Below are 15,015 nucleotides of genomic sequence, written 5' to 3' on the forward strand. Positions count from 1 at the left end.
TGTCTCCCGAATACCGCATACTGGCCACACTTAAGCGACTGCAGCTATCGAGCTCGGTATAGGCTATATAACATACTAAGTAAAGCTATGGGTCGATAACTTTCTGGCTTGCTGGCAAGATGTAGTGTTTACAGTGCACTATATCTTCTGGTATGGGCTAGAATAGTTACTTTCATTGACCCGTCTCAGTCTTATACTTGGCTTTGACAATATGAAAGTGGCTGAGGTATGAGTGACTCTAGTAATGCCATTCCTTATGCAGCCAGTCCCTGCTATGAATGGTTTGAAAATGTCGCTCATAGGTTCGGTTGGTGCACGCATTTCAGTGGGCTTTGCAGGCTGATGTGCAATTGCAACTTCTGGCTCAGCGATGAAAGCAACGGGAAACTACCTCACTCCTCATTTCCCTAGTACGCCTCTTCAGTGACACCTATGCCATCTATGACAGCTAATGGTGAACCTGTTGAGGATCCAACCAGCCTACGGGCTGAATACCCAACATACATACATACATACATACATACATACATACATACATACATACATACATACATACATACACAGTTTTGTTTACCTGGTTTCAGTAAGGCTATGACTTTTGCTCGTTTCATTTCATGTGGTATGTTGCCCGTTTGCAGAATGTTTGTGAAGAACTCGGCCAGCCACTTTTTTCACATACTTGCCACAGTAGAAAGGAATTCTACGTGAATGCCATCAAAGCCCGCGGCTTTCCCTGGTTTCAAATACTTCATGACAGTTCTTACTTCTTCAATGCTGATTATTGAGAATGTTGAGTTTCAGCTTTGCAAGCTGAGTTGAGTGCCATCAATTTCTTCTTAGCCGCAATAGTGTGTGCTCGGACTTGTGGAGTTCTGGAAGTGGTCACGATGTTGGATGCAATTTGGTTGAGGGTAACAGCATCATATGTGCGACCTCGTGGTGTGCCACCGCCTAGTTTTCTAAGCAAAAACCAAGCTTTCCTACTTGATGTTAAGAACTCGACAGATTCAACTGTCCCAGTCCACTTTATACGTCTAACTGTGTCGATGTTACTCAGCAACTCATCTGTTATTACATGATCGTTACTTTAAAAAACATCCCTGTATAGGTTTTCACACTCTTCTGTCCAGTCAGGAATATACATTTTACGGAATCTTCTGGGAATACACGTCTTTGTTGTACTAATTACAGCTTCGACAAACCGCTTTTAGTTTGAACTTGCTGGTGGGAACCATCCTACACATTTATCCCAATTTCTGAGAAGGTAGAATATCTTAATCGGCCTTTTGGAAATTCTATCTGAGACTAATAAATGCTCTTATTAAAGGGGTACTAGTCCCAAATTAAAAAAAAAAAAATGGGCAGTGTTGACTGTGTGGGAAGTCTCCAAGGACTTGCTTTGATATTGGAAGTTGCTGACTTCTACTATCAGACGACGCAAAGCAAAGATCAGGATTGTGATCCGTTTTCCAGCCGTCAGATCTGGAAGCGCCCCTATCCTTAGCATCAAGGATAAGATAAATATAATGTTCTTCGGACCAGTCCACCAAAGCGGAGCCATTTTCATTTTGTGTCTGTATTTCTAAGAGTTCAAGATGGCTTATCCCAGATATGCAGTAAAGTGATTGTGAGTGTTAAGCACATTAGGAGGCCAATTGATACCTGGAGGCTTATAAATATTAACTACAGTCATTTTGCCTACTCTTGTGATAAATTCATGAAAACCATTAGCATAGCTTATAGAAATAAGGTATGCGTTTCCTATATTTTGTCTGACACATGTAGCCACACCATAAACATTATCATAGGTAGCACCCAGTAAGTCATATCCGGGGAATTTTCCTCTTGAACTAAGTCGAGTTTCTTTTGCTGCGTGAATTTCCTGGATTGCAACTAAATCAATTTTTTTTTGTCAACTAATATCTTATGTAGCATTTGGCATTTTGCTCTACTAATTCCTTCAATATTCAACTGACAAACTCTTATTAAACATATTGTCCTAGCTTTCTAGAGGGATAGTTGCCAGAAGGACCACTTGTCGACTCATTCATGTTCTATGATGTGATATTTACCAGGATATTTCGAGGATTGTCTGGTTGCCAGTATTTTTTGCTCGCTTAGCACTACGTGTAAGATAATTAGAAGTTTAAACCTGCGGACGTCAGACAATGCTACCCAGCAAGCATGCAGGCTTTTTTTAATAGTAAACCATTTGAAGACGGCACAGACTCTCTAGGTTAAATTCAATCGTTTTAGTTAGTAAATAATTACTTTCATAATAGTTTGATTTAATAGATTCAATTTTCGAAAATAGGTATGTGTTGTTTAAATTTGCCAAGTTCCTTTTTATTTCTCCTGGGTATGGCCGTGCAGGCTATGTTTTATGGCTCGTTGCCATCTGAAATTAGCAGTCTTAATGGATGGCCATGACCGGGAGACATATTTATAACGTTTAATTTTCACAAAAGGAAAAGTGATTTCTCTTTGATTACGTTGTAATAAAGGTGTTTCAATCTCACGCTCCTTTTTAGCTGTTCTTCAGCCGAGATGTTCCGTTTTTAGCAGGTTCTTTCTCAGGATCATCCCTCAGCCCCATAACTTTCCTCCTAAAGATGGTCCTCTCTATTTAAAAAATGCAGCCATTTTTTGTGATCGGTATAATCTTGATTATTTGTAAATCTTGTTGTGAAAATATGTACAACTTTTTCGTCAGAATGTCAGTTTGAAGACGTAAGACCTTTGTTCTCAAAGAGAATCGATGTTTCCAATTTTTCCGTATTTAGCTGTAGTTCTTTCTTTCTTCTATACAACTGCAGGAGGGATTGAGCTGACCTCCGTGTCGTACGCTTTCAGTTACAGAGCGTTCCATGGTTTTCTATAAAGATGGCGTTGGGAAGGGCATCTAGCCGTAAAACTAGGTTAGGTGCCCTCCAGTCGCCATGGCTAAGTCCCTGTCAAGATAACAGTTGTGAGGTTAGAGTCGTTTACTTTTTCAAAATTCCAAGCACGCTGCTAAGTCCCGTTAAGATAAGTGAGGTTAGGGTTCGTTCAAAATTCCGCGTCTGTACATGGTTAAGTCCCACCAGGATAACAGCAGTGAGGTTAGATTCAAATTACACGCCACACACCTGTCAAAAGCACGTGGTTAGCACCTGTTAAGATAGTAGCAGTAAGGTTAGCCTGCTCGTGGCTAAGTCCCGTTAAGATGACAGCAGTGAGGTTAGGGTAACACACTTGTAAAAAAGCACGTAACTATGCCCCGTCAAGATAACAGCTATGAGGTTACGGTTCGTTCAAAATTCCGCGCCAAAACACGAGGTTAAGACCTGTCAAGGTGGCAGCAGTGAGGTTAGCCACGTTCACTTGTTCAAAATTCCGTGCCGACCTGTCAAGATAACAGCAGTGAGGTAAGTCATGCACACGTTTACTTGTTCAAAATTCCGCGCCGACCTGACAAGGTAACAGCAACAAGGTTAGCCATGCACACGTTTTCAAAATCTGCGCCACAACAAGTGCACGAGGTTAGGACATGTCAAGATGATGGCTGTCAGGTTAGCCACGTCCACTTGTTCAAATTCCGAGCCCACATGACTAAAAATAGGACCTGTCAAGATGGCAGCAGTGAGGTTAGCCACGTTCACTTGTTCAAAAATTCCGCGTCAAAACAACTGCACGATGTTAAGACCTGTCAAGATAGCAGCTGTCATCTTAACAGCTGTTACTTATTCAAATTCCGCGACCACGTGGTTTAGATGGCAACAGTGAGGCTAGAACCTGTCAAGATAGCAGCAGTGAGGTTAGCTATGTTCACTTCCGCGCCACGTGGTCCGAAAAAGTAAGGTTAGGACCTGTCAAGATGGCAGCTGTCATCTTGACAGGATGACAGCTGTCACTTTTTAAAATTCCGCACTCCACGTGGTTAATATGGCAGCAGTGAGGTTAGCCACGTTCACTTGTTCACAAAAATTTAAGTTAGGACCGGTCAAGATGGAAGCAGAGAGGTTAGCGACGTTCTCTTGTCCAAAAAAGTGAGGTTAGGGTCTGTCAAGGTGACAGTTGTAATTTTGACAGCTGTCAAAACACGTGCTTTTGTTTACAAACAAGGCCATGTGCTCATGACGTCACGGTCACGTGGTCATGACGTCATGGGTCAATGACCTCGGGTGCTGACTCAGCACAAAATGCTGACGAGGTGGTTTAGAATCACCCTAGCTCATACTACTTCCCTTCCTAGTATCATATCATGTAATTCATTTCATCCCGTTAACTCCTCTGATAAGGTTGACGTCAGGAAGGGCATCCGGTCATAAAAACCCGTCACGACAGATTCATCTCACCTCACCCGACCCCGTAGAGAAACGGGACAAGGGTTGGACAAACAAACATTGTGTTGGTCAGCACATAAACTTGACATCTAGCAGCGTATCTATATTACACCGTGACCCCATCCGCTGGCCAGCATTTCCAAGCCCTGTATATTACCTTCGCCCTCTGTTAACATCGCCTATAGAGAAGATCTAGCAATACAAATACGTTTCTCGTGTGACGTCATGCTGCTACGTCCTATCTGAACTGTAAACAGCTGGCAGCGTGTTTTGGATGTTATTTTTATTGGATGTGTGAAAAAGTGTAGTTTTTGACTAGTGCTTGTGACCTTATGTTCTTTACTTGCTGGTAGGCCTACCTATCCCAGCAAAAGGTGCCTCATAAGTGCAACGTGCCAAATTGTAAAGGCAATTATTTAAACGGACCAAAAGTGAGTGTGTTGTCTTTTCTGCCGATGAAGAACTGAGGTAAAAATAGATAAGAGCTATTCATCGGGAAGATCTTATTCGTACGAAACACTCTAGGGTATGTAGAGTCTTGGTTTACTAAATCCATTTGATTTGGAAATCACATTAAGAAATTGCGAACAGTATAGTTAACGAACATGTACATTCACTTTTCAATGTCATTCTCTTTTAGGTACCGTATGCGAACTTTATTTTAAAGATGATGAGATTGAAAGATTCACGAGTATATTCGATGAATAGAACGGGAGGTTACTCACTGCTCCTTTGTCAAACCCCAAATTGGTGAAAGCTTAGTTCATAATTCCTAGAGAGCACAATGATGTTTGGACGGTTAGATCGGCAGTGTAACACTGTCCGTTAAAAATGAGAAAATGTGCGGTTTTTCATTTGATTAAGTATTTGTATGGTAGCATTGCTTTTAATCATGACCTTCCTACTGACGCCATTGTAATGACCTTTGTTGACTTCAGTTGGGAAAACCACAAAGACAGTCTTTCTGAGGATGTAAAAAGACAAGTGGAGAGTGAGCGTCTGCCATTATAATTAAAAAACTGGCAGTAGACAAGTGGGCCTATCATCATAATGAAAACTCCCCAACTTGATTGTGACTGATAGTAGGCAATAGTCTTCACACAAGAAAAGACGTATGGTGACTCCCCGTCCCGTTTCTGGGGTAACGTTAAGAGATATGCGATTTAATGCAATCTTACAAACAACGTGTATACTAACTTACTTACGAGAATTCTGTATACAGTGTAGAATTCCATAGCGAAAAAGGGTACGGTACATCAGCTAGTTTTGTTAATAATTACAGAAAATAAAGGAAAGAATTAACTAATAGGACAACAGGGCCTGTACAAATTGCTTGGTTTTTAAAATAATTCCCATAATTCTTAGTTTCAGGCGGCTAAAATGGAATAAAATTGTAATGTTTTCTCCATAAAGTGAGGATGGGGGCTAATCACCGATACTGAAAAGTAGGATGTTAATCTAGAAATCTCACGGAGGTCTTTTTCTCCCTTGGTTTCCACTGGTGTTCTGTGGTTTCCATTGCTCCTGTCGTATATTTACCATCCATTACAATGAAAACCTCGGGCTGGTTAAATGGAAACCGAAACCTGCAATCACCATATTAGAATGAAATAGCCTAATGATGTACAAGGACCGAGCTCGATAGCTGCAGTCGCTGAAGTGCGGCCAGTATCCAGTATCGGGAGATAGTGGGTTCGAGCCCCACTGTCAGCAGCCCTGAAGATGGTTTTCCGTGGTTTCCCATTTTCACACCAGGCAAATGCCGGGGCTGTACCTTAATTAAGACCACAGCCGCTTCCTTCCAATTCCTAGGCCTTTCCTATCCCCTCGTTGCCATAGGACATATGGTACCGGTATCTGTGTCCGTGCGACGTACCGCAAACAAGAAACAAGATAAAACCATATTTAAAAGTTATTTACGGAAACGTCTAGTCGTCTACCACATCCAATCTTTTTGCTCATTGTTACAATTCACTGCACTAACAATGGGGCATTATTGCATTCAAATCATATTACTGCAGATATGCAGTGCTACCAATCATGTAGCAAGTTCAACACACTACAATGTATGATACAAATTGCGTGGCAAGGGAAGGATAAGATCATTAAGATGGTGTCAGACAGCTTATTTTTGTCTTGTCAGAAGTCACTCGAGTCCCCGCCAGTGCTCTATATAGCAATGCATCATACAATTGCCAATGTTGACAACACTGATCTTTAATTCTCTATAGTCGTCGTTTGTCAATATGGCAGCCTTTAATACTTTTGGGGAGGGTAGGTTGTGACAGATTTGAAATTTTGAACTTGTTTATTGTGGTTCATTGTTGACACAGTTGTTACTTGGGTATGAATAATGTCGTGTAAAGAAAAGGGCTGTTCTGGTAGGATATATTTCTTTGATATTACTGTGCTGTCATTCTTAACTTAATGTTGTAGGTCCGAAAATAGAAAATGTACCGGCATCTTCGTAACTCCGTAGACTGATAAATAATTTCAAGTAGTAATATTTTAAACTTAAACGTTGTAAGTTCTCATTTAACATGCAGCTTATTCATTTTAGTTATGAGTCTCAAACTACATTTCTGTTCTCCAAATCTAATGTTTGTACTAGGCCTAATTGCCCATTTTCCTTTCAGCATGTTTCGAAAGTGTGATGTTTTTTGGTGGGATGGATAACGCTGCTCTGGTTTCGAACTTTTGGTGCATGAAATTTTAAAAATGATAGAGAATGACTCCTTGAACACATTTTGCGAGATGTGTAAAGTCTTTTTGTGTTATCCAAGGTAGCAAGGGGAAAGGAATTAAAGTACTGACCTACAGCACATTTAGTTTTCGTTGAAAATTTATTCTACTTTGCTACAGAATGTCCAACCAGAATGAAATGTGCAACAGATATTTACAGACCTGCATCATAGGCAGGTGACGACACAGTCGAGCAGAAAGAGGCAACACGTAATGATGCACTCCCCAGCATAAATCACATTATTTGCAAAGGTAAATCGTATAAATGTTACCTTGTAAGACTTCTGATGATGATGATGATGATGATGATGATGATGATGATGATGATGATGCTTGTTGTTTTAAGGGGCCTAACATCGAAGGTCATCGGCCCCGTAAGACTTCTATGAGAGTGATCTGTTCCTTATGAAGGTCAAAGGCCCACCACCCTGCCCCCGGGAATATATTATTTACGTTTATAACCTTATATCACATCTCATAGGACGTTTTCCATATGACTAGTATAGTTACTGTAGTTGGCTGAAATTTATACAGTATATGAATTCAACACAGATAGATGTCATGAACAACTGTTACAATAAATATTCTTAAACCACTGGTGGTAAATTGAGACACACGCTCATACACCTTCTCTCAACAAGCTTGAGCTTAATGCAGTTGTGGTAAATTTTTTAACCACTTTTGCTCGGCGTATATGCTGAAAATAAAAGAAATGTTGATAATTTGTTATACACAGACACCGAAACGAAGTCTAGCCCTTATGCCTTGTATCGCTTGGTATATATGCAGAAAATAATCCTATACCGGTACTATAAAGAAAATAATGGTAAAAATTTAACCTAACTTATTGCCCTTGGTAAGTAGCAGTTCCAGCAAACTAAGTACATCTATGATAACAAACAAGCATCACTCAGCGATATCTGTATAGCGGTGCGAGTTGGGGAGGGCATCGTTAAGTTTCACCCAGAAGAATATCAAACTATTTTTTTTCTTTCTCTCTTTCTTATTTGTCTTGTTAGTCATAGCGATGCAGAAATTGTACTTTGGCCGGTCCTTTTGAGTATGAAAAGCAGGGATTTATCATAGTTGCTGAATAGTGCTGCTGTAATAATTGTATTTGGATTCACAAAGGTTTCGTAAAACTCGAGGCGGGTAGATGACACTGAGGCAGCATATTGATTATGCACTGTACTGCCATTGACCAGAAGCTAACCAATTCTGATCATGATGAAAATTAAGTATACATAGCCACTTTTGAACAGAGACTAGCCCTCATGTTCAATGAACAGATCAATAATCTTATCACTCATTAGAACTTATTGTAGATCAGTGACAGTAATTGAGATAGAGAGTCTCGTGACACATTGATGTTCGTCAAACAAAATGATTTAGTATTTCAACCATAGATTGCCCAGAAGATGTCTGGTTTCCTCTGCCATCTGGTAGATTAAAACAACATTTGAATTGATATGCTAGCAGTCTGGATGGTGTCAAATTAAAATGGCTGCACGGTGTAGTTGAGGTCATATTATTATTAATATTGTTTATTATTATTACCACCTTGAAAACAGTAAAATTTAGGTAGGGCCTAAACGCACTTAGGCCTACTTGATCTAAGTCTAACTGATAGATGCTGTAAGGGGAGATAGTGGGTTCGAACCCCACTGTCGGCAGCCCTGAAGATGATTTTCCATGGTTTCCCATTTTCGCACCAGGCTGAGGCTGAACATTAATTAAGGCCACAGACGCATTCTTCCCACTCCTAGCCCTTTCCTATCCCATCATAAGACCTATCTGTGTTGGTGTGATGCAAAGCAAATTATAAAAAAAAAAAAAAAAAAAACCCACATGACTGTGAAACATTGGATGGCACTACCTCATAATAGGTAAAAGCTTTACAGACTTATAGTACAACTCTGCATTTGATCTCAGGCGATATTCGCCATCAGAATTTTGAGGTTTTCCGAGGATCTTCCATAGGAATTTTCTCTCTATCATTTGGATCCTCTTTATCTCACTATGGTGTTAGTGATCGTATTTGGCCTGTCGGGTTTGCAGAGGTGAAAAGCTGTTTGCATGCATTTAATCTGATATGTTGATGGATTAAAGGGGATAATCTCTCCAAGATACTTAAAATGAATGCAACATTTAATTTTTCCATATTCAGTAGTAGTGGTATTATGATGGTCAGACATCAGTACTTTAGTTTTTTCGAGAGATATCTGGAGACCTACAGCCTCAGCTATTTCTTGTAATGTTTCAACCTGGAGGCAGGCAACGTTGTGGTCATGTGCCATTAGGACTACATCATTTGTAGAAGGAAGGCAGTCGATGTTCACTGCTTTGGATCCAGTGCCCAGCCTAATACCATTATTGGGTAGTCTGTTTATATTATTAATGTATTATCATCATCATCGTTCAAAAATAAAGAAAATTTGGAATTTATCTTTTCAGAGTGCAAATCATTCAGACCAAAGGTTCTTGAACGTTCTGATAGTTCGTGTCTTTTGGATGACGATGCTACGTACAGTTTTGTCTTATGTGGTGCATCAGTAAGTATTATTTATAATTTCCTGTTAACCCTGTAAAACTAAACTTTTAAAATTCATTATTCTTCAAGTTGAGTTTGTTGCAAGTGGCTGATTTATGCTTTCTCTACTTAGTGGGTCAAAAGTCACAGCTTTGTTGATAATTGTAGTAGTTTTCTGCAAGCCGTAGATTATAAATATTCATCTTTCGTTATTATAGCTTTTTATTTCCTTTAGTAAATCTGTGATGAGCGGTAATAACATTACAAGTCAGTATTTGGCAAAATCAGGATATTTGTACATATTTGATATCATAAGCTCAATATCTGTGAGTGGACAGATGGGTACAAGTCAAAGCCTGCTGTAAACACACTGCATTCCATAGGACATTCCATGGCAGTACAAAATGAAACTCTGAAATGACTGACAATCAGAACAGTACAAGTTGACTTGCACTCTTGTACCTTATACATATGAGGGGATGTGTAAGGGTGACGGCCACAATAAGTGAAGCATGAGGATCAGGAGTGTTGAAAAGTGGGGACATTGCAGAATTTTGAGGAATAGAGCCCAGTATAAAATTGTAAGTCTTAATTCAGTTCTGTTTCTTCTCTTACAAGTATAGTCAAATTAAGTTATACAGACTTAATTTTACATTTTCAATTAGAAACCACTAAAGAGAAAATTTTTATTATGACAAGTCTCAAGACAAAAGTCAGCATTTTATGTGTAGACTTACTAACATCACATAGGCTAATATATTTTATTTATAATTCCTAATACTTCCTGATTTTGCCTCGCTCTTATTAGCCTCATTTCCATAGGAACTTTCTGTGTCATTCACATACTTACATTTTTGACTGGAGTGTTAACACTGCTGTGCTAAGCAATGCTGCCTTCACTAATTTTTTGGCATATCATTTATGCTCGTGGTAAATTTCCTAATCTAGATTGATCAGTAGCAATGTATTATTATCAATTATTGAGACCATTGAATACCTTCTTAAGAAATAGGTCAAGACGATGACAATAAATTATAATTAACTAAAAACACATTTGCAGGACTGCATCAGAATGTTTGATTGTCTCGCAGAATTCAGGATCGTAAGTTATAAATCTCATGATGATCCATATTGACAAGAATCACAATAAATCACATTGTTAATTGATATAAGTTATATTAACATTAAAACATCACGGGACTGGTATCAACCTGCTAAAGGTCACCTTCAGCCATTATAGCCAGAAATTGACAAGTCATACGATAAGTAGGCCTACACACAAAACAAATGTGTATTGAATAGGTGGTTCTTTGTTTATTTTGATAAATGAAATTCATGATGTGTGGTCACCCTAGGGATGTTGATAGTTAAGTGGTATCATCGGCTCCATGGCTAAATGGTTAGCGTGCTGGCCTTTGGTCACAGGGGTCCCGGGTTCAATTCCCGGCAGGGTCGGGAATTTTAACCTTAATTGGTTAATTTCGCTGGCACGGTGGCTGGGTGTATGTCGTCTTCATCCTCATAGCGATGCACAGGTCGCCTACGGGGGTCACATCAAAAGACCTGCATCTGGCGAGCCGAACTTGTCCTTGGACACTCCCTGCACTAAAAGCCATATGCCATTTCATTTCATCGCTGGCGGACTATTAAGAAGGCTGTGGTTTACATCCTGTCTTATGCATAAGAGAGTTTTGAAATGAAAAATCACGTCCTTTTGGTCCTTATTCACTTTGCCCCATGGCTGAGGTATCATAACTATCATAATTCAACAATCCAGCTGATGAACCATACTCCGACATTCGTTTCTATCCAAACCCTTCAGTGTGATTACTTGGCGAGAACTCTGTAAGGGGCCATTTGCTACATTGATCCATTGTATTAATGCTTTTCCTCCTGGTCTGATTCCTTGGACTTTGTCCTCAACAATCAACTTTTGAAGACTGTCTTCTCGATGTTTTATATGACCAAAATAGCGAATGATCTGTTGAGAGACCTTCCACGACTGACAAACTTTTGTCGGAAGTTGATTCACCGGGCGAGTTGGCTGTGCGTGTAGAGGCGCGCGGCTATGAGCTTGCATCCGGGAGATAGTGGGTTCGAATCCCACTGTTGGCAGCCCTGAAGATGGTTTTTCATGGTTTCCTATTTTCACACCATGCAAATGCTGGGGCTGTACCTTAATTAAGGCCACAGACGCTTCCTTCCAACTCCTAGGCCTTTCCTATCCCATCGTTGCCATAAGACCTATCTGTGTCGGTGCGACATAAAGCCCCTACATATGTGTGCGATGAGCTGTCCATGATTGGTTCTGATTTCATCTAAAGCTGTTCTGTAGCTATGATCATAATATCAACTTGTCACATAAAACTACAACTTACCTGATTGACACTGTAGCATATTTTATGGTGATAGTGGTAGCATAAAAGGTTTCTACTCCACTGAAGCAATGATCAAAAGGAGTTGGACCGGACCAAATGACGACTTAAGGAGCCCAATAAACAGACTGACAATTCACGGCTTTCATCATAATTTATGCATGCGAAAAGGTTTCCATGAGCGCTCTATAGACTGTATGTGTGTCTTGTGCGGTAAATAGTGTGAAAGATATCATTTCAGCAATTGCGCAAAAAGAGTAAAGTCACTGGTAGACTAGAGCAAGGAATAAACTTTGCACATTTATGCGCTATTCTGTTTAATAATAATAATAATAAAAGGTTTCTACCAGTCACTAACTGTGGCTGCTATTATTTTTAAGTCACACTTCAAATGTTACATGCTAATTTCTTTTTTATAATTTTTAGTGATCCTTTCCTATTATTTCTTCTTACAGGGTGACTTGGCTAGGAAAAAGATATATCCTGCTTTATGGCGACTGTTTAGAGACAACTTGATACACAAGGAAACTTTCTTCTTCGGTTTTGCTAGAACACCTTCCTCTGTTCGTGAAGTTCGGGATAACTGTAAAGACTACTTTCAGGTACGGTATGGTGTTTTGTTACGGGAGTGTATAACTTTCAGTAATATTGTGTTACTCGAGTGCTTGACTTTCCTTAAAGTCAAAAGTAGATGCCTGGATGAAAGAAGGGATCTTTTAAACTGGCCATGATGGAGAATAATTGTTATGCTCACTTTCACTGCTTACATTCTCACTACAGTGGATTGAACTATGTGGATCACATAAGCAATTCTCTCATTTGCCAAAGGAGTTTTGTTTTTTATTTAAACTCGTACTTTAATTCTGTTGTATCCTCAGTATCCTACAGCATGGATCACCCTCTTAGCGAATCACAACTTGTTATTAATAAGTGTTTAATGTGTACATAGCTCAGAATTTAAAAAGAATGGTATTTCTGTATTGGTCACGTCCACAAGAAGAAGGAAATGCACTTCTTAATTTTCCGTCATTTCTGTCTGTATATAGAAAATGGCTGAAGAGAACTTAATGGAAATCGATATGTAAAATCGGGAAATGATGCACTAGAATCTGGGCTATAAATAATTTTATTCACGCTGAGTGAAATAGTGGTTTAGGGGAAGGCCTAAAATTTACATACATACATACATACATACATCATTATAGACCGTTATGCCTTTCAGCGTTCAGTTTGCAAGCCTCTGTGAATTTACTAAACATCGCCACAATCCTCTATTTGTGGCCTCATTTAGTTCTATACCTCTTATTTTTAAATCGTTAGAAATTGAGTCTAACCATCGCCGTCTTGGTCTCCCTCTACTTCTCTTATCCTCCATAACTGAGTCCATTATTCTCCTAGGTAACCTATCCTCCATTCGCCTCACATGACCCCACCACCGAAGCCAGTTTAGCCTAAAATTTAATTCTCAAATATTTATCATTAATGGTCCTATTGATAAATACTACATACCAGTAACTAAAGATATATAGAATTAAATTTACGATCATTTATGTCTTATATATTTTACTGTACCGGCTATGATAAGAGATATTCGTGAATTTCGATTTTTGTTGCTAGGTCCATATCAACGTCAAACTACGAGAAAATGGGTGAACAGAATTTAATGAAAATCGGCATGTCTGGGAACAAGGTGCTATAGGGAGCGTGCATGGTACTAATAACAGAACGCTCTGGCGGAGTTCCGAGAATTAATATGGTGAGAGTGTGTTCTGCTGGAAGACTTGCTTCATAGTTACGGCAAAAAATATCGTTGCACCTTGTCAAGATAAATATGAAGTAATGCTATGGAAGTTGTAATGCTGTACATATAAAAATACATTTAAACCTGATATTGTTGTCATAGGGTGAAATTAATAACAATATTGTAACTACTTCATATCTATGAATCTGTGAAAACTCAAATTTCACGAGTGAGATTTCCGGTTAAATTGGCTGTGCTTTTGACAAGATATTGACAGGCAGCATCCGGTAAGCAAATAAATAACACGTCATGTTGCTAAGCAAAGTTCTGATAAGATAGATTTATACGGGTGGATTATGTGCAGGGGTTACAGTTCTACGTTCTTTATTATTGGTGGCAAGTAATTTGCTAGCACACAAGCTACGTAAACAATGTCGCTGATATACGGAAACAGATCTTAGGAATATTTTTCAAGATTTTGAAAATTTTCACCCTCTGTATGCATCTTTCAATATGAATTCGCACACTTGCTACACTCTGAGTTTGTAACCCTTCATCTTCTGCAAATTTCCCATTGTGAAGAAAAGGCGGCATAACAAGTAAAGAATGAGGTGACTGTGTTTTAAAACCTGGGAATCCCTTGTCGGCTAATATAACGTCCCCTTCGCTCAAATGATTTAGGAAGTCTGAATTGTTAACAATAAAAGTATGACTAGTTCTTCCACCATAACAAGGGGAAACAAAGCAATAGTTCCATTTGGGGTCACAGCTAATAAAAATTTAAATGTATAACATGACTTGTAGGAAGAATACATATAACATCTCTCATCTATTCTTGCTGGCATTTCTGATTTCATTTCTGTGCAATCTATTATAACTCTTGCAGCAGATAATATGTTTTAAAAGCGCGAGGCAGAGTATTTTGCACGGATAGTTTGCTAGGCCAGAAAATAAAATTAGAAGTGTGTTTCTTGACTACTCCGAGAGCAGCAAAAGATATTCGCGCAGCAGTAGTCCGATATACACCAAATACGACTGCCAAGGCAGCAAAGGTTATACAGAATTTCATTTTCATTAAAAAGAGTAAACAAACATCGTTATTACTTATATTTATAGACACTTTAGAAAAAAAGAAAGAAAGTAAAAACTGAATGATTCAAATGAAACACTTGTTAAATCCTTCAACTGTGCCTCACTTTTTATGCTCTGGTATCCACAACTTTTATCCACCTTTTCCGAAATACTTGAAGGTATTGTGCTCAAGTAGCACTGTGTGCCTACATCATTCCCACTAAAAACACA

General features: G+C 39.1%; 1 protein-coding gene across 2 annotated transcripts in view; it reads left to right on the top strand.

Annotated features, from left to right (window-relative positions):
* The first annotated feature begins 6,579 nt into the window (after positions 1 to 6,579).
* LOC136879291 (glucose-6-phosphate 1-dehydrogenase) overlaps positions 6,580 to 15,015 on the top strand; it is an 85,238-nt gene continuing 76,802 nt past the window's right edge. Inside the window, exons 1-3 of one of the 2 annotated variants that reach the window (XM_068228871.1) lie at positions 6,580 to 6,706; positions 9,522 to 9,619; positions 12,428 to 12,574. In XM_068228871.1, coding sequence (XP_068084972.1) covers positions 6,679 to 6,706; positions 9,522 to 9,619; positions 12,428 to 12,574 — 273 coding nt within the window. In that variant the 5' untranslated portion in view covers positions 6,580 to 6,678. The remainder of the gene's footprint in view (positions 6,707 to 9,521; positions 9,620 to 12,427; positions 12,575 to 15,015) is intronic. The other variant, XM_068228872.1, reaches the window with a different exon arrangement.

The sequence above is a fragment of the Anabrus simplex genome, chromosome 8, assembly GCF_040414725.1.
Source record: "Anabrus simplex isolate iqAnaSimp1 chromosome 8, ASM4041472v1, whole genome shotgun sequence".
Classification (NCBI taxonomy): Eukaryota; Metazoa; Arthropoda; class Insecta; order Orthoptera; family Tettigoniidae; genus Anabrus; species Anabrus simplex.